Raw genomic sequence first — 19,351 nt, forward strand, 5'->3', positions numbered from 1 at the left:
TTGATAAGGTTAAAATATGTTTTTTGAAAAGGCAGTGAATATTAATCTGTCACTCCTGTGACTCTGGAAAATAGTAGAAGTAATGTTCTACTTAAATGTACCTGCTTAATGTGATTTCAAACTCAACCTTATATTCAGGTATAGACTAGAAGAAAACCACAGTTTTAAGAAACTAATATTTTTAATGGGATTATAATAGCTGTTTCAAAAGATAAAACTTTAAATAAATAATTTTATCCCTGAGTTTTGTGATTGATTGTGTGAAATTACCTAGTGTATGTTATTCTCCTTTTAACAATTGATTTTCCAAAAAACAGTTATAGAAGCAGGTGAATAGGCAAAGTCTTAACTGTCTTCTTCAATAGTATGTGTAGATCCTAATTAACCCTTTGGGAACGTGTATTCATTTAAACAGACTTAATTTTAAGGAGGTTAAAGTAAAATGTGAATTTATGTCAGTTAAGTTATGCTAAAACTTATCACAAATCAAATGACTGTCCTCAAAGGGTTAAAATGTACAAGAAATCATTTTTGTCATTTTACTTTTTTTCTGTTTACTTTTTTCCCTCATTTTTTTCTTTAGTTTTTATACTTTCCTTCATATCATTTGTTCTGTCAGGTGTTCCCTGGCCATCGCCTTGCCCATCTCCTTCCTCTCGCCCACCTTCTCGCTACCAGTCAGGTCCCAACTCTCTTCCACCTCGGGCAGCCACCCCTACACGGCCGCCCTCCAGGCCCCCCTCGCGGCCATCCAGACCCCCGTCTCACCCCTCTGCTCATGGTTCTCCAGCTCCTGTCTCTACTATGCCTAAACGCATGTCTTCAGAAGGTACAATACCACAATTTGTTCATGTTTTTGTTTGTCTTTGTTTAACTCCTATGTGAGTTTATAATTACAAAATAGTTTCCTCTTCATTATTTAATAACCTATAATTTCTGTGTTTTAACTTTAGTTTATTAAAACTATTTCTATTAACCTTTTGTTTATTAGAAATTTGATAAATGCTGTATAAAGCTATGAACTATCCTGAATTGTGAGAATGGGGGTTTGTCTCTGCCTGGTAATGATGCTCTTTTACAGCCCAGGGTCTTCTCCCTCCCACTTTACAGTGTACACAGTGGTTAATGGTAAACAGTGAACCTTCTTCATACTAGTGAATCTGCTTGTTGACATTAGGTAGGAGTGGTGGTTTAATGGTCCTTTTTGAGAGGGACATTGCATATGGCTGCCTTGATATGTTTACCCTTAAATTACAATATAGAGTTTGATTTTGTGTTTGGGGTTTTTTTTTTTAATTTTGTAATATTTTGTAGTGAAAGTCTTTAGAGGAAATTCTTAATCTAAGATAAAATTGTTACTGTAGAAAACAATGTATGAATCTTTAGGGGTTTTTTGTTTTGTTTTTGTTTACCCTATGAAAAGAAAAAACAATAAAATCCTGTAATTCTCATTCATTGTAATTACAGTTGATATCGCTTATATTGAGACTAATACAGCTTTCTGGCAGAAAATGCTTCCCTGGAGAAAACTGTATTGGCTGCTTTTTAATAAATTGTTGCTGTCCAGGCAGCGAGGTCATGTGATCTTGACTGAAGCAGCTAACCTTGAACAACATGTTAGGCTGATTTTCAAGGTGACTTCCTTACTCAAGTGCCTATGATGGTGGCCTGTAAATGAGAAGTTAAATTCTGTTGACATATTTTGTTGTGGTCTGTTGTTTGTGTAAGTGATGTTCATATCATGAGAATGTGTTAGATAAAATTCACATTACTGAATGTGAGCTTGTTCACCACTGTTAGATGTACAGATTCACATAAAAGTTAACCTTTTGCATGTTCAGGGAGGCTACATTATTCAGTTTTTCTTTTTAACTAATTAGAATTAGTGTTTTCTAGTCATATAGTTAGGTGACACTGAAGCATTTTTAAAATGTGAACCTCAAAATAAAACTATGAAATACAATGGTTTTCTGTGTTTAGAATAAATTATCTTTCCATAAGTATTTCACATCTTGCCAAAAACTGAACTTTTTAAAGTTAGTTTGGTTTCACTGAGCTGTGTCAGCCATCTTTCTTGGTCTTTTCCTGTAAAAGGATGTAAAAAATATGTATGAATATTTAAATACCCAGTTCTTAACTCATCTTCAATATAAATTATATCTCCAGTTAAAAATTATAGTAACACTCTTTGTAAGACTGTGCTCATGATTGTATTCCTATTGAGGACACAAATTAATTTGACATCCTAAAGAGTTTGGCAAGGGACTTACCTGATGGCCCAGTGGTTAAGACTCTGGTTTCCACTGCAGGAGGTACAGGTTCAATCCCTGGTCAGGAAACTAAGATCTCACACTCCAACGTAGCATGGGCAAAAAAAAAAAAAAGAAGGTGAGAAGCATTGGCTTTGGCATTAAGAATGAGTTTGCCAAGTGTTACCACTGTCAGGTTTCTGTTGTAAGAGTCATTGTATTCACTGTTTTCACCTGACACTTTTGCTTCAATGCGTAGTAGACTTCTTTATAAACAGAAATCACTAATGTGACAATTGATTGATGTGGGATTTTGATGATTCATATAGTGCAAATTTCTTCCTCAGATGTAAATTATTCTAGTATACAAACCAGTGCCTTAGCCATAGAAGTTTCAGTTCACAGCCTGTTTAGTCTGAGACACCCTACAGGTGAGGACTGTTTTTTGTTTTTGTTTTTGTTTTAGCTACTACAAAGGTGTATCAAAGTAGTTTTTTGTTCAGTAATTTTTTTTCCTAGTCTTAGAAGTAATACAGCAAATTTGAGGGAGAAAGCTAAAAGTGTATGTTAAAAATTTATTTCATCATATAGCTATAACTTTATTAACATTTTGTCATACTTATTTTTATATACCTACAAATAATGGATATAGATTAAACAAATTGCTAAGATCTTTGAAGAGCTGTGACATCTTATTTGATTTCTTACCACCAACTGCATCCTTCCCTTTTTTTAAAAAAATAAAAGGGAACAAAATAAAATTTATTTATAAAATTTTATGGCATTCCACAAAATAATTCTGAAAAAGTATGGCCAAAAATATGTATGGTGCTTATTTTCTTTTTTTAAACCAAGATGGAATGAAAGAGAAAGTGGGAGAATATGTGTGTGTGTGAGGGAAAGGGAGGAAGGGAAAGAGAAAGAATGGGCTGTGTGTATTTAGCAGAAAAGTAGTACTGATGGACATTGTGGCATTTATGTGATGTTCACTGTTCCTTTCTTAGGGCCTCCAAGGATGTCCCCAAAGGCCCAGCGACACCCTCGAAATCACAGAGTTTCTGCTGGGAGGGGTTCCATTTCCAGTGGCCTAGAATTTGTATCCCATACCCCACCAAGTGAAGCAGCTGCTCCTCCAACAGCAAGGACCAGTCCTGCAGGGGGCACATGGTCATCCGTGGTCAGCGGAGGTAGGTGACACTTGGCTTGGAGCGTAATAACAGTGTTCATTTTGTTATTCTACTGGATGTGAAAAGGGCTGAGCTTGAGCTCTATGTGAGGAAGTCTATGTGTATAAAAAATAGTGGAGTAACCAGGAATTGAGAAAACTATTTTTATTTTGGGCTCTACCAGTTATTCACCATATGTTAAGGGCAAATCATGTGATCATCCTGAATTTCAGTTTTCTCAGTGAGTAAAGTAATTTTTCCCTAGTCTATTCTCTGATTTTAGGTGAGATTCATATGGGGTTCATAAATATGAATATACTTTATAGTTTTATAAAGTTCTACTCAAATGGAAGGCAAATATAGTACATAAACAACATTTGGAGGGATCATATTTCATGTCTTCTTAGCAGCCTTGTTCATTGATTCTTTCACAAACATTTATTAATATTTTGGGCTTACAGTGCTATGTATTTCTTTCCCCCACCCCCCATTCTTCCCATACATTTTTGTTGATATCCTAGTTTATACCAGGCAATATTCTGGGCCTAGGTCCTGTGGGTTTCTTTAGTATCTATATATGGCACTAATTCCTGACCATATTTCACTTGTAAGGAATAACAAACACAGGAGCCCAAATTTTCTGTGATTAGCCCGAAGAATGTGCTGATGGAAGCTATGAAAGTGTAAAAAATATACTTTGACAGGATCTTAGAATTAGGTTAAAACTGCTTTTGCTACTTAATGTATTGCTTCCATGATAACTAGAGTTTGAGCATGTAATGATTGTGTGTTTTTTGGTCATAAACTCTGTTAATCAATGCATGGGACTTTTAAAAGAAAAAAAATCTTTAAACAAACAAAAATATACCCAACTCCATTAAATATCTTTAGTTAATACACATTGCTCACCTTCATATATAATTTTAGGTTTAAGTTTACTGTAAATTCCTTTTAATTTTCTATTTTCTTATTTGGTCTTCAATTACAAGGAAATAATTAACAAAAAAATAGAATTTCTAAAATATTTATTTCTTCAGTGTATCATTATTTGACATTACTCAGATGACCCGGAAATGAATTTTGAAAGTAACAGCATTATAGAAGTCAAAGAGTAAAATCACAGTTGTTAAGAGATATGCACAAAATGGTGTTAGAGTTTACTCTATATTAATTAGAAAAAAGGTAGTTGTTAAGTAATACTTTCTTCCATGATCCTTTTGACATAAAAAAGTAAAGAACCACTAAAGTGAAATAAATTGAACCGTTTTCTCTAGATCTTTGGAATCTGAATAGGTTTGTAATGAAACATGAAACCTGTTAGATACTTATTTCAAAGTCACTGAAATATGAATCCCACCTTGGATTATCTGTCTCAGCTAAAGTGAGTTCCTGATCTCCTTAATTACTGCAACATGAATTTTGATGTGTTAAGGAGTATATAGGATTGGCTGCAAACTGCTGAAAGATGTTCAAGTTTATTATTTGAAGGAGGAACAAAGAAGTCTACTTCTTAGGGATCCTCCCAACACCTTCCTACTTTAAAGAGACAGTCTTACTTTTTAGTAGAGAGTGTTGTTATTTTTATCCTAAAAAGTAGCATTTTTCCTGCCTTAGAAATCCAGTTTCTAAATTCATTTCAAATATTTTGTTTTAAAATTAATATATTTAGTTAGAAAACTACTGTTGGACATAGGTATTAGTAATAATTGCTTTCATTTTTGAGATATTTGTTGTCTCCATCATCACCTCTATTCCTGAGACTTTGGAAAAGAAAACAGAATGATGGGATAAAGAGTAATTGGGGGAGGAGGTCAGATAGAACTCTTTAACTAGATCTTCAGAGGCACTGTTTTGAAGAAGTGACATTTAGCTTGAGAATATAATGGGTAACTTTTCTCTTTCTTGTAGTTCCAAGATTATCCCCTAAAACTCACAGACCCAGGTCTCCCAGACAGAATAGTATTGGAAATACTCCTAGTGGGCCAGTTCTTGCTTCTCCCCAAGCTGGTATTATCCCAGCTGAAGCTGTTGCTATGCCTGTACCAGCTGCATCTCCTACACCTGCCAGTCCTGCATCCAACAGAGCTGTTACCCCATCTCTTGAGGGTATGTAAGAAAGGGCTTCCAGATCCACAGTGTCTTTTATGAAGTTGTGTGTTAGAGGTTTAACAGTTTACGAAAAGTGTCTGTGTTGTTTTATTCTTAGGTATGTATTTGAGAGTGACTTCCTGGTAGCTCAGTAGGAAAGAACCCGCCTGTCAGTGTAGGAGATACGGATTCGATCCCTGGATCGGGAAGATCCCCTGGAGAAGGAAATGGCAACCCACTTCAGTATTCTTGCCTGAAGAATCCCTTGGATGGAGGAGCCTGGCAGGCGGGGATCCATGGGGTCTCAAAAGAGTCAGACATGACTTAGCGACTAAACAAGAACAACAGTGTATTTGAGGGCACATTTAAAATTTTATATAAATGCAGTTAGTTGTTTAAGTAATACTACTAATCTCATCTGTTATTCTTCAATGTGTGTTGTTAAGATAGTTTACATTCCTGGGTAGTAAATATCGATATAATTAAGTTCATGTTTCTATGTCTGCAAAGTTGGAAAGCCTCTATTTAAATGGAAATGTTCTTTTGTAAAAACAAAAAGGATCAAAATTGTTGAATATTTTCTCATTTTACTTTTATAGCTTTTATCTAACTTTGAGTTTTTGTAAAATATCATTTTCTAGCTAAAGATTCCAGGCTTCAAGATCAGAGGCAAAACTCTCCTGCAGGGAATAAAGAAAATATGAAGCCCAGTGAGACATCATCCAGCTTCTCAAAAGCTGAAAATAAAGGTTAGAGCTTTAAAAAGTCTTTAGAAATAAGAGAGAATATGTCTTAATCTCATGTCCAGTATTGAGTATTTTTTGGTCAATACTTTTTCTTAGGATTGTACATATTTAAATGTGTAATTTAACATGTCAAAATCTATAATTAATATGTTGAGTTTTTTAATTATTTTAATAGTAGAATTTATTTTCATTTCTAGCATCCTATCCTAAAAGAATTTTAAGTTAGATCCAGATTTATTTCTAATCTTTAGCTTAAAATTATTTTAGATCTAACACTTCCTTAATTTTGCAGGTATATCACCAATTGTTTCTGAACATAGAAAACAGATTGATGATTTAAAGAAATTTAAGAATGATTTTAGGGTAAGTATAGTATTGACTAATGAATTAGAATTTAAGAAAAAAATTTTAAATGTACTAAAAAATGCATTATATATATACCCAGAATAATCAAACCATGTTTATAGAAAGCTAAACATTCTCATAGTTGTCTTTGCCTATGCTTTATGTGAGGTAATTAAAATCATGAGATTTGATAAGAACAGCAGATACTAAATGAAAGAGAATGTACTTCTGATGTTGGAAGTCAACATAAGTTGTTATTTGATGCTCATTTGATTATATTATTTGATGACAGTTGGACCCTGGTTGCAGATTTATACTCGTGCACAAATGGATTGTGATAGACATCTTTCTGCAGTATCATTTCTCTAAAGACTTGCTGGATCTGATCTCTCCTAGATGACTGTTCATTCTTTTGCCTAGCATTTACTATAACATACTGTACATATCAAGGTGTATTTTGAGACCAAATCAAGAAATCATCCTGAAACATCATGTTAATGGGGAAAAATCTGATTAATTCAGCCCCCTTTTTTTTTCAGAGGCTGATAAAAGTTGAATGGATCAAAGGCAAAACCAGCCTTTTCCTAGCCTGTGTTCTGGCTTCCTAAAAATTTAAGTTTTTGCCAGTAGCATCATTCCTAACTTATTGGCACCATTCAAAATATTAAATTTAAATATTACTTCATACTTTTAACACATTTATTCTACTTTAATGCTCTTAACAGTTGTGAATTTAGTTTTTTAAGCTATAGTTAATGCATAGACACAATACAAAGAAAAATGACTGACTGCCCAGATGCCCACTACCAGCTTGATGTGTCAAGCATTCCAACAAACAGTCTCCTGTGTAGTTGCCCTCCTCAGCTGCATCTCCTGCCTAGTGAAGGGTTTCTTTCCTTGTGGTTCTTTACACTGCATGTGAATACATCCCTAAACCACAGGTGGTATTATTTTGTTTAATCTTCAGTTTGATATAAATGTTATGCCCTTGCCCATTTACTTGTATTTTGTCAGTATTTTTTTTTTTTACAGTCAGTCCTTCATTCTCTTCTTATAGTACACTTGCATGAATTTATTATGAAGGAAAGAAAATTTTTACTTTGAAGTATATGAGATAGTACTTTTTTTAAACAGTTTTATTAAAGTATAATTTATATATCATACAATTTATCCATTTAAAATATACAGTTTAGTGGGTTTTGGTATATTCACACAGTTTATACAACCATCACATAAGCCCTTAGCAGTCAGTGCTCATTTGCTTTCAAACACTTCCACCCCCTCCCACGCGCGTACCCCCCAGTAACCACTGATCTTTTTCTTCATGGATTGCCTCTTCTGGACACTTCATGTGCATGGAACCATGCAATAAATGGCCTTTTTGTGAGTGGCTTTTTCACTTACCATCATGTTTTCAAGATTTGTCCATGTAACCTATGTTAGTACTTCAATACTTTTATGAATAATATTCCATTGTGTGGATAGATCATATTTTATTTATTCATTTATCATCAGTTGATGTGTCTTTGGGTTCTTTTTGACTATAGTGAATAATGCTGCTGTGAATATTAGTATACAGTTTTGGTGTGACCATATGTTTTCATTTCATATACCTAAGAGTGGAATTTCTGTTTTGTCTGGTACCTCTGTCCTTCACCTTTTGAGGAAAACTTGATTCTTCGCCAAAGCAGCTGCACTATGTTACATTCCCACCAGCAGTATATGAGGGTTCCTGTTTCTCCACATCTTTACCAACACTTGTTACTATTTGTTGTTTTGACTGTGGTTTTGACTTGCATTTTTCTGACAGCTGATGCTATTGAGCATCTTTTTATATATGTGTTGATTGCTCATTTGTATGTCTTCTTTGGAGAAATGTTTATTCAGATCTTTGCCCATTTTAAAAATTGAGTTATCTTTTTATTGAATTGTGAAAGTTCTCTGTTTATTCTGTGTACAAGTCTTGCATCAGATATAGGGTTTGCAATTTCTTCCTTTCTGTGGGTTGTCTGTTCACTTTCTTGATATTGACCCTTGAAGCACAAAATTTATAGTTTTGATGCAGTCCAGTTCATCTTGTTTTTTTTCTTCTGTTCCTTGTGCTTTTGTTGTCATATCTAATAAACCATTGCCTAATCTATAGTCATAAAGATTTACTGTTTTCTTCTAAAAGTGTCACTTAGAGCTGGATTCCATTTTGAGTTAATTTTTTAAGTTGAAGTGTAGCTGATTTACAGTGTTGTGTTAGTTTCAGGTGTATAGCAAAGTGGTTCAGTTCCATGTGTGTGTATTCTTTCTCAGATTCTTTTCCATTGTAGGTTATTACTTGATACTGAATGTAGTTCCCTGTGCCATACAGTAGTTCCATGTATTTTTTATATTTCATTTTTGTAGCATTATATCTGTTAATCTCAAACTCCTTATATATCCCCTCCCTTCCCCTTTTATAACAATGAGTTATTTTCTGTGCATTTATTTCTGTAATATAAGTATGTTTGTTTGTGTCGTTTTTTTAGATTCCATGTCATATATTTACCTTTTTCTGCCTGACTTACTTCACTTAGTATGATAATCTCTAGGTCCAGCCATGTTGCAAATAATACAAATGACATATTCATCTTTTATGGCTGATTGTGTGTGTATACACAGCACACATGTTTATCCAAATGACATATTCTTCTTTTATGGCTGATTGTGTGTGTATACACAGCACACATCTTTATCCATTCATGTGTTGATGTGTATATCTAGGTCGCTTATGTGTCGCGGTTATTGTAAATAGTGCTGCTGATGAACATTGGGGTGTACATATCTTTTTGAATTAGAGTTTTTATCTTTTCTGGATACATACCCAGGAGTAGGATTGCTGGTTCATATCGTAACTCAATTTTGGTTTTTTTAAGGAACCTCCATACTGTTCTCCATAGTGGCTGCACCAATTTATATTTTGAGTGATTTTTAAAACATAGTTTTGATAGGGTTTCAAATTCAGTCTTTTACCAATGGATATCACTTGTCCCAGCACCATCTTTTGAAAAGACATTGAATTAGATTGAATTGAAGTGACTTTGCACCTTTGCTGAAAATCATTTAACCACAAAGTTGGGAGTGTATAGTTATACTCACTTTTCCTGCATAGATCTTTATATGTCTGTCCTTTTTGCCAGTACCATACCGTCTATACTAGTGTTAGTGTATTTTTTTAAGTTTATTGTTTCTTCATTTAATAGAAAACATTTTGGCTCTTCATATTATCAGTTCACAACTTTCTATAAACCTTTAATACTTGACTCTTTAAAGTTCTGTGTAGTTGCAGCTTTAGAACTTATTTCTTTGGGACTTCTCAATATTTTGGGGGACCTGAAAATTCAAAAGCATTATTAAGTCTCTTATAAATAACGGTCTGGTCTGTAAGTGAATACTAGAAAGCAAAGAAATGATTGTAAAAGAATGTTTGAGGATGGGCTTTATAATTATCTTTAGATAAAGGAATGTTACTAGTTTAACTATTATTTCCTATGTATCAGAGACTGTTCTAAGAGCTTATGTAATAAATCCTTTATTGTCATCATTTTGAAGCAGGTTCTGTGTGTTTCTGAAATGTGTATATCAGGAAACTGAGGCAAAGATAAATTAACTTACCCGCATGTCACATGGCTAGTAAGATAGGGCTAACCATCTGTATGTTTCATCCTCCAGCAGTGGTTTGGACAGTAGCTAATGCATTCTGTGTGCTGCAGTGTTCAATGAATGAATCATCATAGCCACTCTCATGGTGTGCACATGGCCGTAAACTATGATGGTTCACAAAATCTGTGGTCCTTCACTCAGACAGAAATAGGAGTATCCTACAGTTCTGGGGCCCCTCTGCTCAGAGTGCCATCAAGAAGCTCTAATATAGCTCAGTGCAGGGTGCTGATAGCTTTATTTGTGTAAAAGAATTGCGAATAATTCAATCTGTTACAGCTTAATGGTGTGGATTTTGGAGATAAGTATATGATCTATGTTTATATCTTGTCCTCAGTACAACATTGAGGCATGTTATCTAGATTCCCCTGAGCCCAAATGGGATAATTGTAGAACCTACTTCATTGTGTTCTTGTGAGAATTAATGAGATACTGCCTATAAACGGTTTTAATACCGTTCTTGACTCATAGTATATACTCAGTAAATATTAATTATTACCAAAATATAGATAAAGCAAAATTACACTGGCAACCATGGGTTTTTTACTGAGTCACAGAAGAATTTTACTTTTCCTATAAAATACCCATTGTCCAAAGCAATCTACAGATTCAGTGCAATCCTATCAAAATTCCAATGGATTTTTTTCACAGAAAAAACACAAAAGTAGAAATTGTATGGAATCACAAAAGACCCTGAATAACCAAAGAAATCTCTAGAAAAAACAAGCTAGAAGTATCACACTCTCTGATTTCAAACTATTGCAAACGTATAGCCTTGGCAAAACATTAAGTACCTGTATTGTGACTTAAATTCTGACTGTGTCCAAATGTTGTTATCACTTTCTGCCTTCAACTACTTGAGGCTCTGTAACTATATTAGTGATGCAGTGAAACTTGAGAAGTCCCTGAGATGTGTGGTACTGCTTGCCAGGACACCAAGGCTCCCAGTAGTGAGATTTTGACGTTGGTCTGCCTTTCTTGAGGCTCAGGAGATAGTTTGTCCCTCTCTAGTCTTGCAGCCTCTTTTTCTGTGCAGTTGCTCTTTAGCTTATTCTTACTGCCTTGGGCTGTTGCTTGGATTTATTCTCATTTCCACCATTGGGACCTAATGATTCCCTTTTCCTTTTCTTTCCCTTCAGCTATCCCTGTTTTCTTTCTTCTGTGGAGTAGGGCATCTTAAGTCATTATCAGACAATAGTAGCAATGCTTGCTTCTAGTCTGCAAACTTAAAAACCCCATCACATATGTTACCAACGTGTTTGTCTTCGGCTCTTGTTGATGGTGCTTCTGTTTTGTGGTTTCCTATACCTTGTAGGTTATAAAGTCTTAACTGACATGCATGTCTAGTCAGGTCTCCCTCTGAATCCACTTACTTCAGAATTTCCAACCCACCACTTCTCAAAGTCAAGCCCAGGTCTTAGTCCAACATGCATAACAAGTCTCTCTACACCCTTACTCAGCTTCCTCCAGTTCATTTTCCACAGGGCTGCTACACTCATCTTTGTAAACTGTAAATCTTGCTTAAAATTCTTCAGTGACTTCTGATTATCCTGAGAATTAAAAGCTAGAGTCCTGAGCATAGCTTTCAAGTCCTTTTATCATCTTGTTCCTCTTGGGTGAGCTTATCGTTTCTTGACTCACTTTGTGTCCATTCTTGCTGCAGTTACCAGTACTTTTCTATTTCACATAGGGCCATCTTCTTCCTTTCCTTTGGGTCTTTAAACGTGCAGTTTCTTTTCTTTTACTTAGTGTATTACTCCCTTTTTGAAACTCTCCCCAAACCCCTAATATCTTTGCCACTTTAGATGACATTTTCATTGAGAAGCCTTCTCTTTCCATGAGTTGCTTTTTCCTCTGGAATCCCCATTTACGCTAGTTGGTTAGTGTCTGATCTCATCCAGATGGAAAGCTTTGGGAGGATAGGAACTATTCCAGCACACACAATTTCTGACACATGGTATGCACTCAGTACAGAGTTTTCAGGCTAGGACATTTGAGTGCTCACATGACTATAGTTAGGTTGTATAGACATTTCATTATTGTTGCCTTATAATGAAAACATTACTTGTAAAGTATGAACAGAACGTTACTCAGAATATTTCATGCTTACAAATACTAGTTTGTGCTCACGGGAAAAAAAATGATTACTAGAGTTATTTAAAATATTTAAGTATAATTATTTCCTTTATTTAGTTACAGCCAAGTTCTACTTCTGAATCTATGGATCAGCTGCTAAACAAAAATAGAGAGGGAGAAAAATCAAGAGATTTGATCAAAGACAAAATTGAACCAAATGCTAAGGATTCTTTCATTGAAAATAGCAGCAACTGCACCAGTGGCAGCAGCAAGCCGAGCAGCCCCAGCATTTCCCCTTCAGTCCTCAGTAACACGGAGCACAAGAGGGGACCTGAGGTCACATCCCAAGGGGTTCAGACTTCCAGTCCAGGATGTAAACAAGAGAAAGAAGATAAAGAGGAGAAGAAAGACGCAGCTGAGTGAGTAAACCTGGAATTTAGCACACCCTTTTGCTTCACTTTCCCTTAACGTGTCCAGGACCTTCCAACTCCAGAATTTATCTAGACTTTTAGACTGCTTTATATGTAACCCTCAACTTAAATACAACTGGTCTTAACAAATAAAATTTTAAGTCAGTTAAGTCATTGCACCCTATACTCTTCTTCCCTCCTCCCATGTTTTTCCATCCCTTGGCAAAAAAAAAAAAACAACTCTATGCATAAATTAAGCATGGCTAATTTGTAAATATACAGGGAGTTGGAAAATTACTGGGTTTGGGACTGATATCCCCTGTATGCTAGTCAGTACCCACCTCCTTGCTGTGCTGCTAGAGCTAAGAACTGCCACTGCCAAGAAGAGAGAAAATTCTGGTGCCCCTTATCAATTAAGTGGGGCTTTTGTGGGCCAGTCTTAGAATCTAATCACACCACCATTGGCTGATTTGTTCTGCATTCCCTACAACGCTGTTAAACAGCTGAACTTTTGGAATGCAGCTTGTTGATACGTCAGGGAGCACTTATTCTTGATTTGAGGCAAAAGTTTTTATTATAGTTATGATTTTTCCCAAGATACTTTGTATAGGAAACACTGTCACAGAAAAAAATTACTACATATTAGAGACTTGATATATTAAGGATTGCTTTTAAATATATTTTAGAAGGGGCTACTGTCTTCAGGTTGTTTTTGTTGGTTGCTCAAAAGCTTTGCGTATTTCACTTTTTAAAAAATTGTCTTTTTTTGACTAGCAATTACCAGATTAAGCAGTGGGAAGTATGTATGTGTGTGTTTTAAGGAAGAGAATGATCTCCTAGTGAGAATTACTTAAATTTAGCAGTTTTTAAAAAGCTGTCAGGTATAAAAGACTATAGTGGCATAAGTTCCATGCAGATTTCACTGGCCTTTATTTTTTTCTGGTGTAGGCAAGTGAGGAAATCAACGTTGAATCCCAATGCAAAGGAGTTCAACCCTCGTTCCTTTTCTCAGGTAAGTTTCTCTCTCTCTTTGTAGTAAATCTAGTCTCTTTAAAAAAAAAAAAAAGGTAGTAGTAGTAATACGTCTTTTTCCGTACCTGCCATCTAAATTCAGTTACAGTATGCTGAAACAACTTCTAGTTAAAGTTCCTTTTTCTTATGTGGTAATTAATATATATTTTTGAACCATAAGAAAAAAATCTAGTTTTATCAATTAATAATGTAGTCTGAGGCAAATTTTTTAATCTTTCTGACTCAGAATTTGAAGATGGTTGGCCTGCTAGGCTCTCAGGTTCATTGATATACTGTTGTTATTTTACTGACTTTGAAAGATACGTTTTTTAAAAGATTAATTTTTAAAAACACTTTTTTCCAAAACACTTAAAGATATCACTATTTTTAATAGCATTGTTGATTAATTGATATAACATTTACATTAACTTTCTACCAAGTATTTCTTTTTTTTATTTGAAACACTTGCAGGTTTATTTTCTCTGAGACAACTTTCATTAAGAGATACTAATTAACACTGAGTAAAACTGAGAAAGATGGGGAAACCAGTCCTCAGATTGCAGTAATATTTACCTTTTCACCTTAAGATAGTTGATTTTTGTTTTTGTAGCCAAAGCCTTCTACCACCCCAACTTCGCCTCGTCCTCAAGCACAACCTAGCCCATCTATGGTGGGTCATCAGCAGCCAACTCCAGTTTATACTCAGCCTGTTTGTTTTGCACCAAATATGATGTATCCGGTCCCTGTGAGCCCGGGCGTGCAAGTAAGTCATAGAATTTGACTTGTTCATTTATCCTCTGTAAGTTATTTATGTTTGACACCAAGTGTTCTGTAGGTGCGCAGTGACTTGCAGTGATGGTGTAACAGAGATATTTAAAAGTGGAGCCATGAGACTTCCCTGGGGGTCCATTGGTTAGACCTCTGTGCTTCCACTGCAAGGGACCTGGGTTTGATCCCTGGTCAGGGAACTAAGGTGCTTCCCTGATGGCTCAGACAGTAAAAAATTCTCCTGCAATAAGGGAGACTAGGGTTCAATCCCTGGGTTGGGAAGATCCCCTGGAGGAGGGTATGGCAGCCCGATCCAGTATTCTTGCCTGGAGAATCCCCATGTACAGAGGAGCCTAGTAGACTGCAGTCCGTGGGGTCGCAGAGTCAGACATGACTGAGCAACTAAGCACACACACAGGGAACTAAAGTCCCACATGCTGTGTGGTGAGTCACCCTCTCCCCCCACCCCCCCAATTTTTCTCTAAAAAGCGGAGGCATGCAGTGTGGAATATTGTTGGTATAAGGACCTAACTATGAAAATGTTTTCTGGTCAGAAAGATGATTTAGATTTACTGTAGTTTGGGATTTGTCCTTTTAGCTGTGGGTGTGACTTTATCTTTTTAATGACTATTAAGAATCAGAAAACTTTAGAGCTAGCTCTCTAGTAATATACAACTAAGAGAAAGTGGTAAGATACATTCCTAATATCTTGAGAGCTTAATCTTCATTTTCTTTTTATTTCCTTAAGCCTCTGTATCCTATACCTATGACGCCCATGCCAGTCAATCAAGCCAAGACATATAGAGCAGGTAAAGGTGAGAATAATCCTGCCTGTGTTTGCTTGTAGTCTGCATGCTGCATGAATGAAATAACTCATTTTATAATGAGTGAATATCTGTGGTTCAGTTTTGACTTTTCATAAAACTTCATTGACTTTTGGATGTTCAACATTACATCAGGTATTTAAATGGATTTTTATGAACAAAAACGGGAGGAGAAACACTCACAAGTTGTGAATTTCAAGATCCTCTTCACAAAAAATAATTGAATTTCGAAATATTCAATGTTAAATATGTAAAGATGGTTTGCTGAATTAACTGTTTGCTCACATTCTTATAAAATATGTAATTTCTCCAAAAAATTTAAAATTTCTTTGTGAGCAGAGATGGCTCACTTCAGAAATTGTCAAAATGCTATTAGAGAAATGTTTCCTCATCTTTAAAATGAGAGTGTTGCATGATCTAGTACTCTGTGTTTGTGCAGAAGAGACTTCATTGAAAAAAAACACATACTTATCTTAAAAAGAAATACTTTAATGTTGAAAAACATTAAAGGGTTCCCCCTTTTGCCATTTAGGTAATTAAGAGCAGTCGTTTCTTCATTTTATTGAGAATAGAAAGTAGAATGGTTTGTATAATAAAGTCACTTCTCAGTGCCCAGTAATTACCTCCATCACAAAAATTTCACTTTTTTCCCCCATTATAGTTTATTGCAAGAGACTGGCTTTGGTTCCCTATGCTATATAGTAGGGCATTGTTGTTTGTTTGTTTAATATATAATAGTTTGTATCTGCCAGTCCCAAGCCCCTAATTTATTCTGCCATCTCCACCACTCTCCCACCACTTTCCTCTTCAGTAGTCAATAAGTTTGTTTTCTGTCTGAGTCTGTTTGTTTTGTAGATAAGTTCATTTGTGTCGTTACATTAGACTCTCGTATGTGATATCATAAATGTCCTTCTCTGACTTCACTGTTAGTATGATAATCTCTAGATTCATCCATGTTACCACAAATAGCATTATTTCATTCTTTTTTATAGCTGAGTAGTATTCTATTGCATATGCATAATATTTTCTTTATTCATTCACTCTTTATCAAAACACTCTTTATCCACCTGTTCTTGGACATTTAAGTTACTTCTGAGACTTTCCTGGCTGTACATTGGTTTAAAACTTGTGCTTTCACTACCATGACTCTGGGTTCAGTCCCTGGTTGGGGAACTAAGATTCCACATGCCATACACATGGCGTGACCAGATAGATAGGTAGTAGCTCTTGTTTTCCGTCCTTAATAAAATGCTACAGTGAACATTAAGGTACATGTATCTTTTTGAATTAGAGTTTTCTTCAGATATATGCCCAAGATTGGGACTGTTGGATCATTTGGTAACTTTAAAAATTTTGACTTCTTAAATTAATAAGCTTTCCTCAGTGTTGGAAGCATGTTTTGTGCCTGTTAGTAATTAAAATTCTGTTTTTAAAAAAACACATATGAGGGGAAATTGCCTGGTGGTCCATTGCTTAGTTAGGACTTGGCGCTTTCAGTGGCAGGGCCTGGGTTCAATCCCTGGCTTGGGAACTGAGATCTGGCAAGCCTCACAAAGCAGCCAAAAAAAACAGAATATATGATAGCCTTTGTCTTTCCTTTAGAACACTGGAACCTATTGGAAGAATTCTACCTTAGATCATTTAAAGTTATCTTGTGGGTTAATCTTATTCTGAGGGCCTGCTGTTTCATTTCTACACACTTTGGGTGTATCATATTAAAAATATGGATATTTTTATTAGGTAGCCAGAGTGCCATTATCACACTTTATAAAAATAAACTAATTCCTTTTTATCATCTAATAACCATCATAATAAGATTACCCTGATTGAGACAGGAATATATTTTTATAGTTGGTTTGTTTCGAGTGTGGATCAAAATAAGATCTTCACATTATTACATTGGTTACACGTCTTTGTTTTCCCCTATTTTTACCCCTGCTGTTGCTTTGTGACAGAAACCGATTGTTACGTAGTATATCATATATTCTAGATTTCTCTCTTCTTGTGATGTCATTGATTACATTCAGGTGTAACTTTTATGGGAAGAGATAAGAATACTTGATAGACTGGGCATACACACTGAGGAAACCAGAATTGAAAGAGACATGTGTATCCCAGTGTTCATCGCAGCACTGTTTATAATAGCCAGGATGTGGAAGCAACCTAGATGTCATCAGCAGATGAATGGATAAGAAAGCTGTGTTACATATACACAATGGAGTATTACTCAGCCATTAAAAAGAATACATTTGAATCAGTTCTAGTGAGGTGGATGAAACTGGAGCCTATTATACAGAGTGAAGTAAGCCAGGAAGAAAGACACCAATATAGTATACTAACGCATATATATGGAATTTAGAAAGATGGTAACGATAACCCTGTATGCGAGACAGCAAAAGAGACACAGATATATAGAACAGTCTTTTGGACTTTGTGGGAGAGGGAGAGGGTGGGATGATTTGGGAGAATGGCATTGAAACATGTATAATATCATATATGAAACAAATCGCCAGTCCAGATTTGATGCAGGATACAGAATGCTTGGGGCTGGTGCACTGGGATGACCCAGAGAGTTGGTACGGGGAGGGAGGTGGGAAGGGGGTTCAGGATGGGGAACACGTGTACACCCGTGGCAGATTCATGTTGATGTATCGCAAAACCAATACAATATTGTAATTAGCCTCCAATTAAAATAAATAAATTTATATTTAAAAAAAGAATACTTGATAGATATTTGTGAGTGCTCTATGTTGGATCATTTAAGAGGTATAGTATCTGGTCCTACTTTGAATTATGGTAAGATTTATTAAAGGCTCAAGTGGTGATAGCCTGATCCTCCCCTCTCCAATTGTAAAGTTTTCTGTCAAGTCTGTCATCTTATTTATTGATGATTGATACTTAACAGCATCTTTTCATTAGGGCTGTGTGCTGTCTTGTCCAACTCTTTGTGACTCTATGGACTATAGCCCTCGAGGCTCCTCTGTCCATGGTATTTTCCAGACAGGGATACTGGAGGGGGTTACCATGCCCTCCTCCAGGGAATCTTCCTGACCCAGGGATCAAACCTGCAGTTCTTAGGTCTCCTTTATTGGCAGATGGGCTTTTTATCACTAGCGCCATCTGAGAAGCCTTTTCTTTAGAGCTGTGGTTCTCAAATTCTAGTGTACATTAGAATCACTTGGAGAGTTTGTTTAAAAAAAAAAACACCAATTGCTTGGGCCTATCCCCAGAATTTCCAGTTCAGTAGATTTGGGGCATAGCCTGAGAATTTACTTTTCTAGTGCAATTTATTAAAAAAACAAAAACACAATTCCCCAGTGATATTGTTGGTACAGGACCATACTTTGGAAATCACTTTAATTAGGAGTTTGAAAACAGTGATTTCTGAATTTCTAGCATTGCTTCTCCACTTACTAGCTAGAATCATTCAGTAAGGGACTTCTTTTTAACCAGGGCTGTTTGGGTATCTTGAAATAGTTTGTACAGAAAAGTTATGAATACATGTAAAATTTTATATATTGTTAATATATATGTATTATATATATTCTTGTATAATTTTTTACATATCCATTGTATTTCAATTAATTTTTTTTTTTCGCTTCTCTCATTGTCCCATCTTTGATCAGTGATAATCGCTTTACATTGGCTCCTGTCTCCTTTTGGTACTACTTATTTGTCTCTGATAACTTCCTTTCTGCTATGAATAAGATGTCTCAGGCTAATCTTCTAACAGTAGACCTGGATCAGTAATCCTGCAAGCAACCCTCATTTTCTTTGCTGGGAAATAGTGTTTAGAAACCATTTTCTGGTCGTTGGGTATGCTCATTGCTATCGAATTAATAATATCTGTCTTTTAACAAATTATCACAAAGCTTAGCTGCCTAAAACAGCAAACATATTTTATTTCACATGGTTTCTGAATGTCAGCAATCCAGGAGCCTTTTAACTAAGTGGTTCTTCCGTAGAGTCTCTTGCTGCTGC

The 19,351-nt window shown here is 35.5% G+C and overlaps 1 protein-coding gene across 9 annotated transcripts in view; it reads left to right on the top strand.

Moving 5' to 3' along the window:
• Positions 1-19,351, top strand: part of ATXN2 (ataxin 2) — a 102,133-nt gene that overhangs the window by 60,521 nt on the left and 22,261 nt on the right. For 5 of the 9 annotated variants that reach the window (XM_027566771.1, XM_027566775.1, XM_027566773.1 and 2 more), the window contains exons 10-18: positions 620-829; positions 3,254-3,436; positions 5,324-5,521; positions 6,145-6,252; positions 6,542-6,612; positions 12,475-12,776; positions 13,716-13,779; positions 14,389-14,541; positions 15,295-15,361. In XM_027566771.1, coding sequence (XP_027422572.1) covers positions 620-829; positions 3,254-3,436; positions 5,324-5,521; positions 6,145-6,252; positions 6,542-6,612; positions 12,475-12,776; positions 13,716-13,779; positions 14,389-14,541; positions 15,295-15,361 — 1,356 coding nt within the window. The remainder of the gene's footprint in view (positions 1-619; positions 830-3,253; positions 3,437-5,323; positions 5,522-6,144; positions 6,253-6,541; positions 6,613-12,474; positions 12,777-13,715; positions 13,780-14,388; positions 14,542-15,294; positions 15,362-19,351) is intronic. The other 4 variants (XM_027566772.1, XM_027566774.1, XM_027566777.1 and 1 more) reach the window with 3 other exon arrangements.

Source organism: Bos indicus x Bos taurus, chromosome 17 (genome assembly GCF_003369695.1).
Source record: "Bos indicus x Bos taurus breed Angus x Brahman F1 hybrid chromosome 17, Bos_hybrid_MaternalHap_v2.0, whole genome shotgun sequence".
Taxonomy (NCBI): Eukaryota; Metazoa; Chordata; class Mammalia; order Artiodactyla; family Bovidae; genus Bos; species Bos indicus x Bos taurus.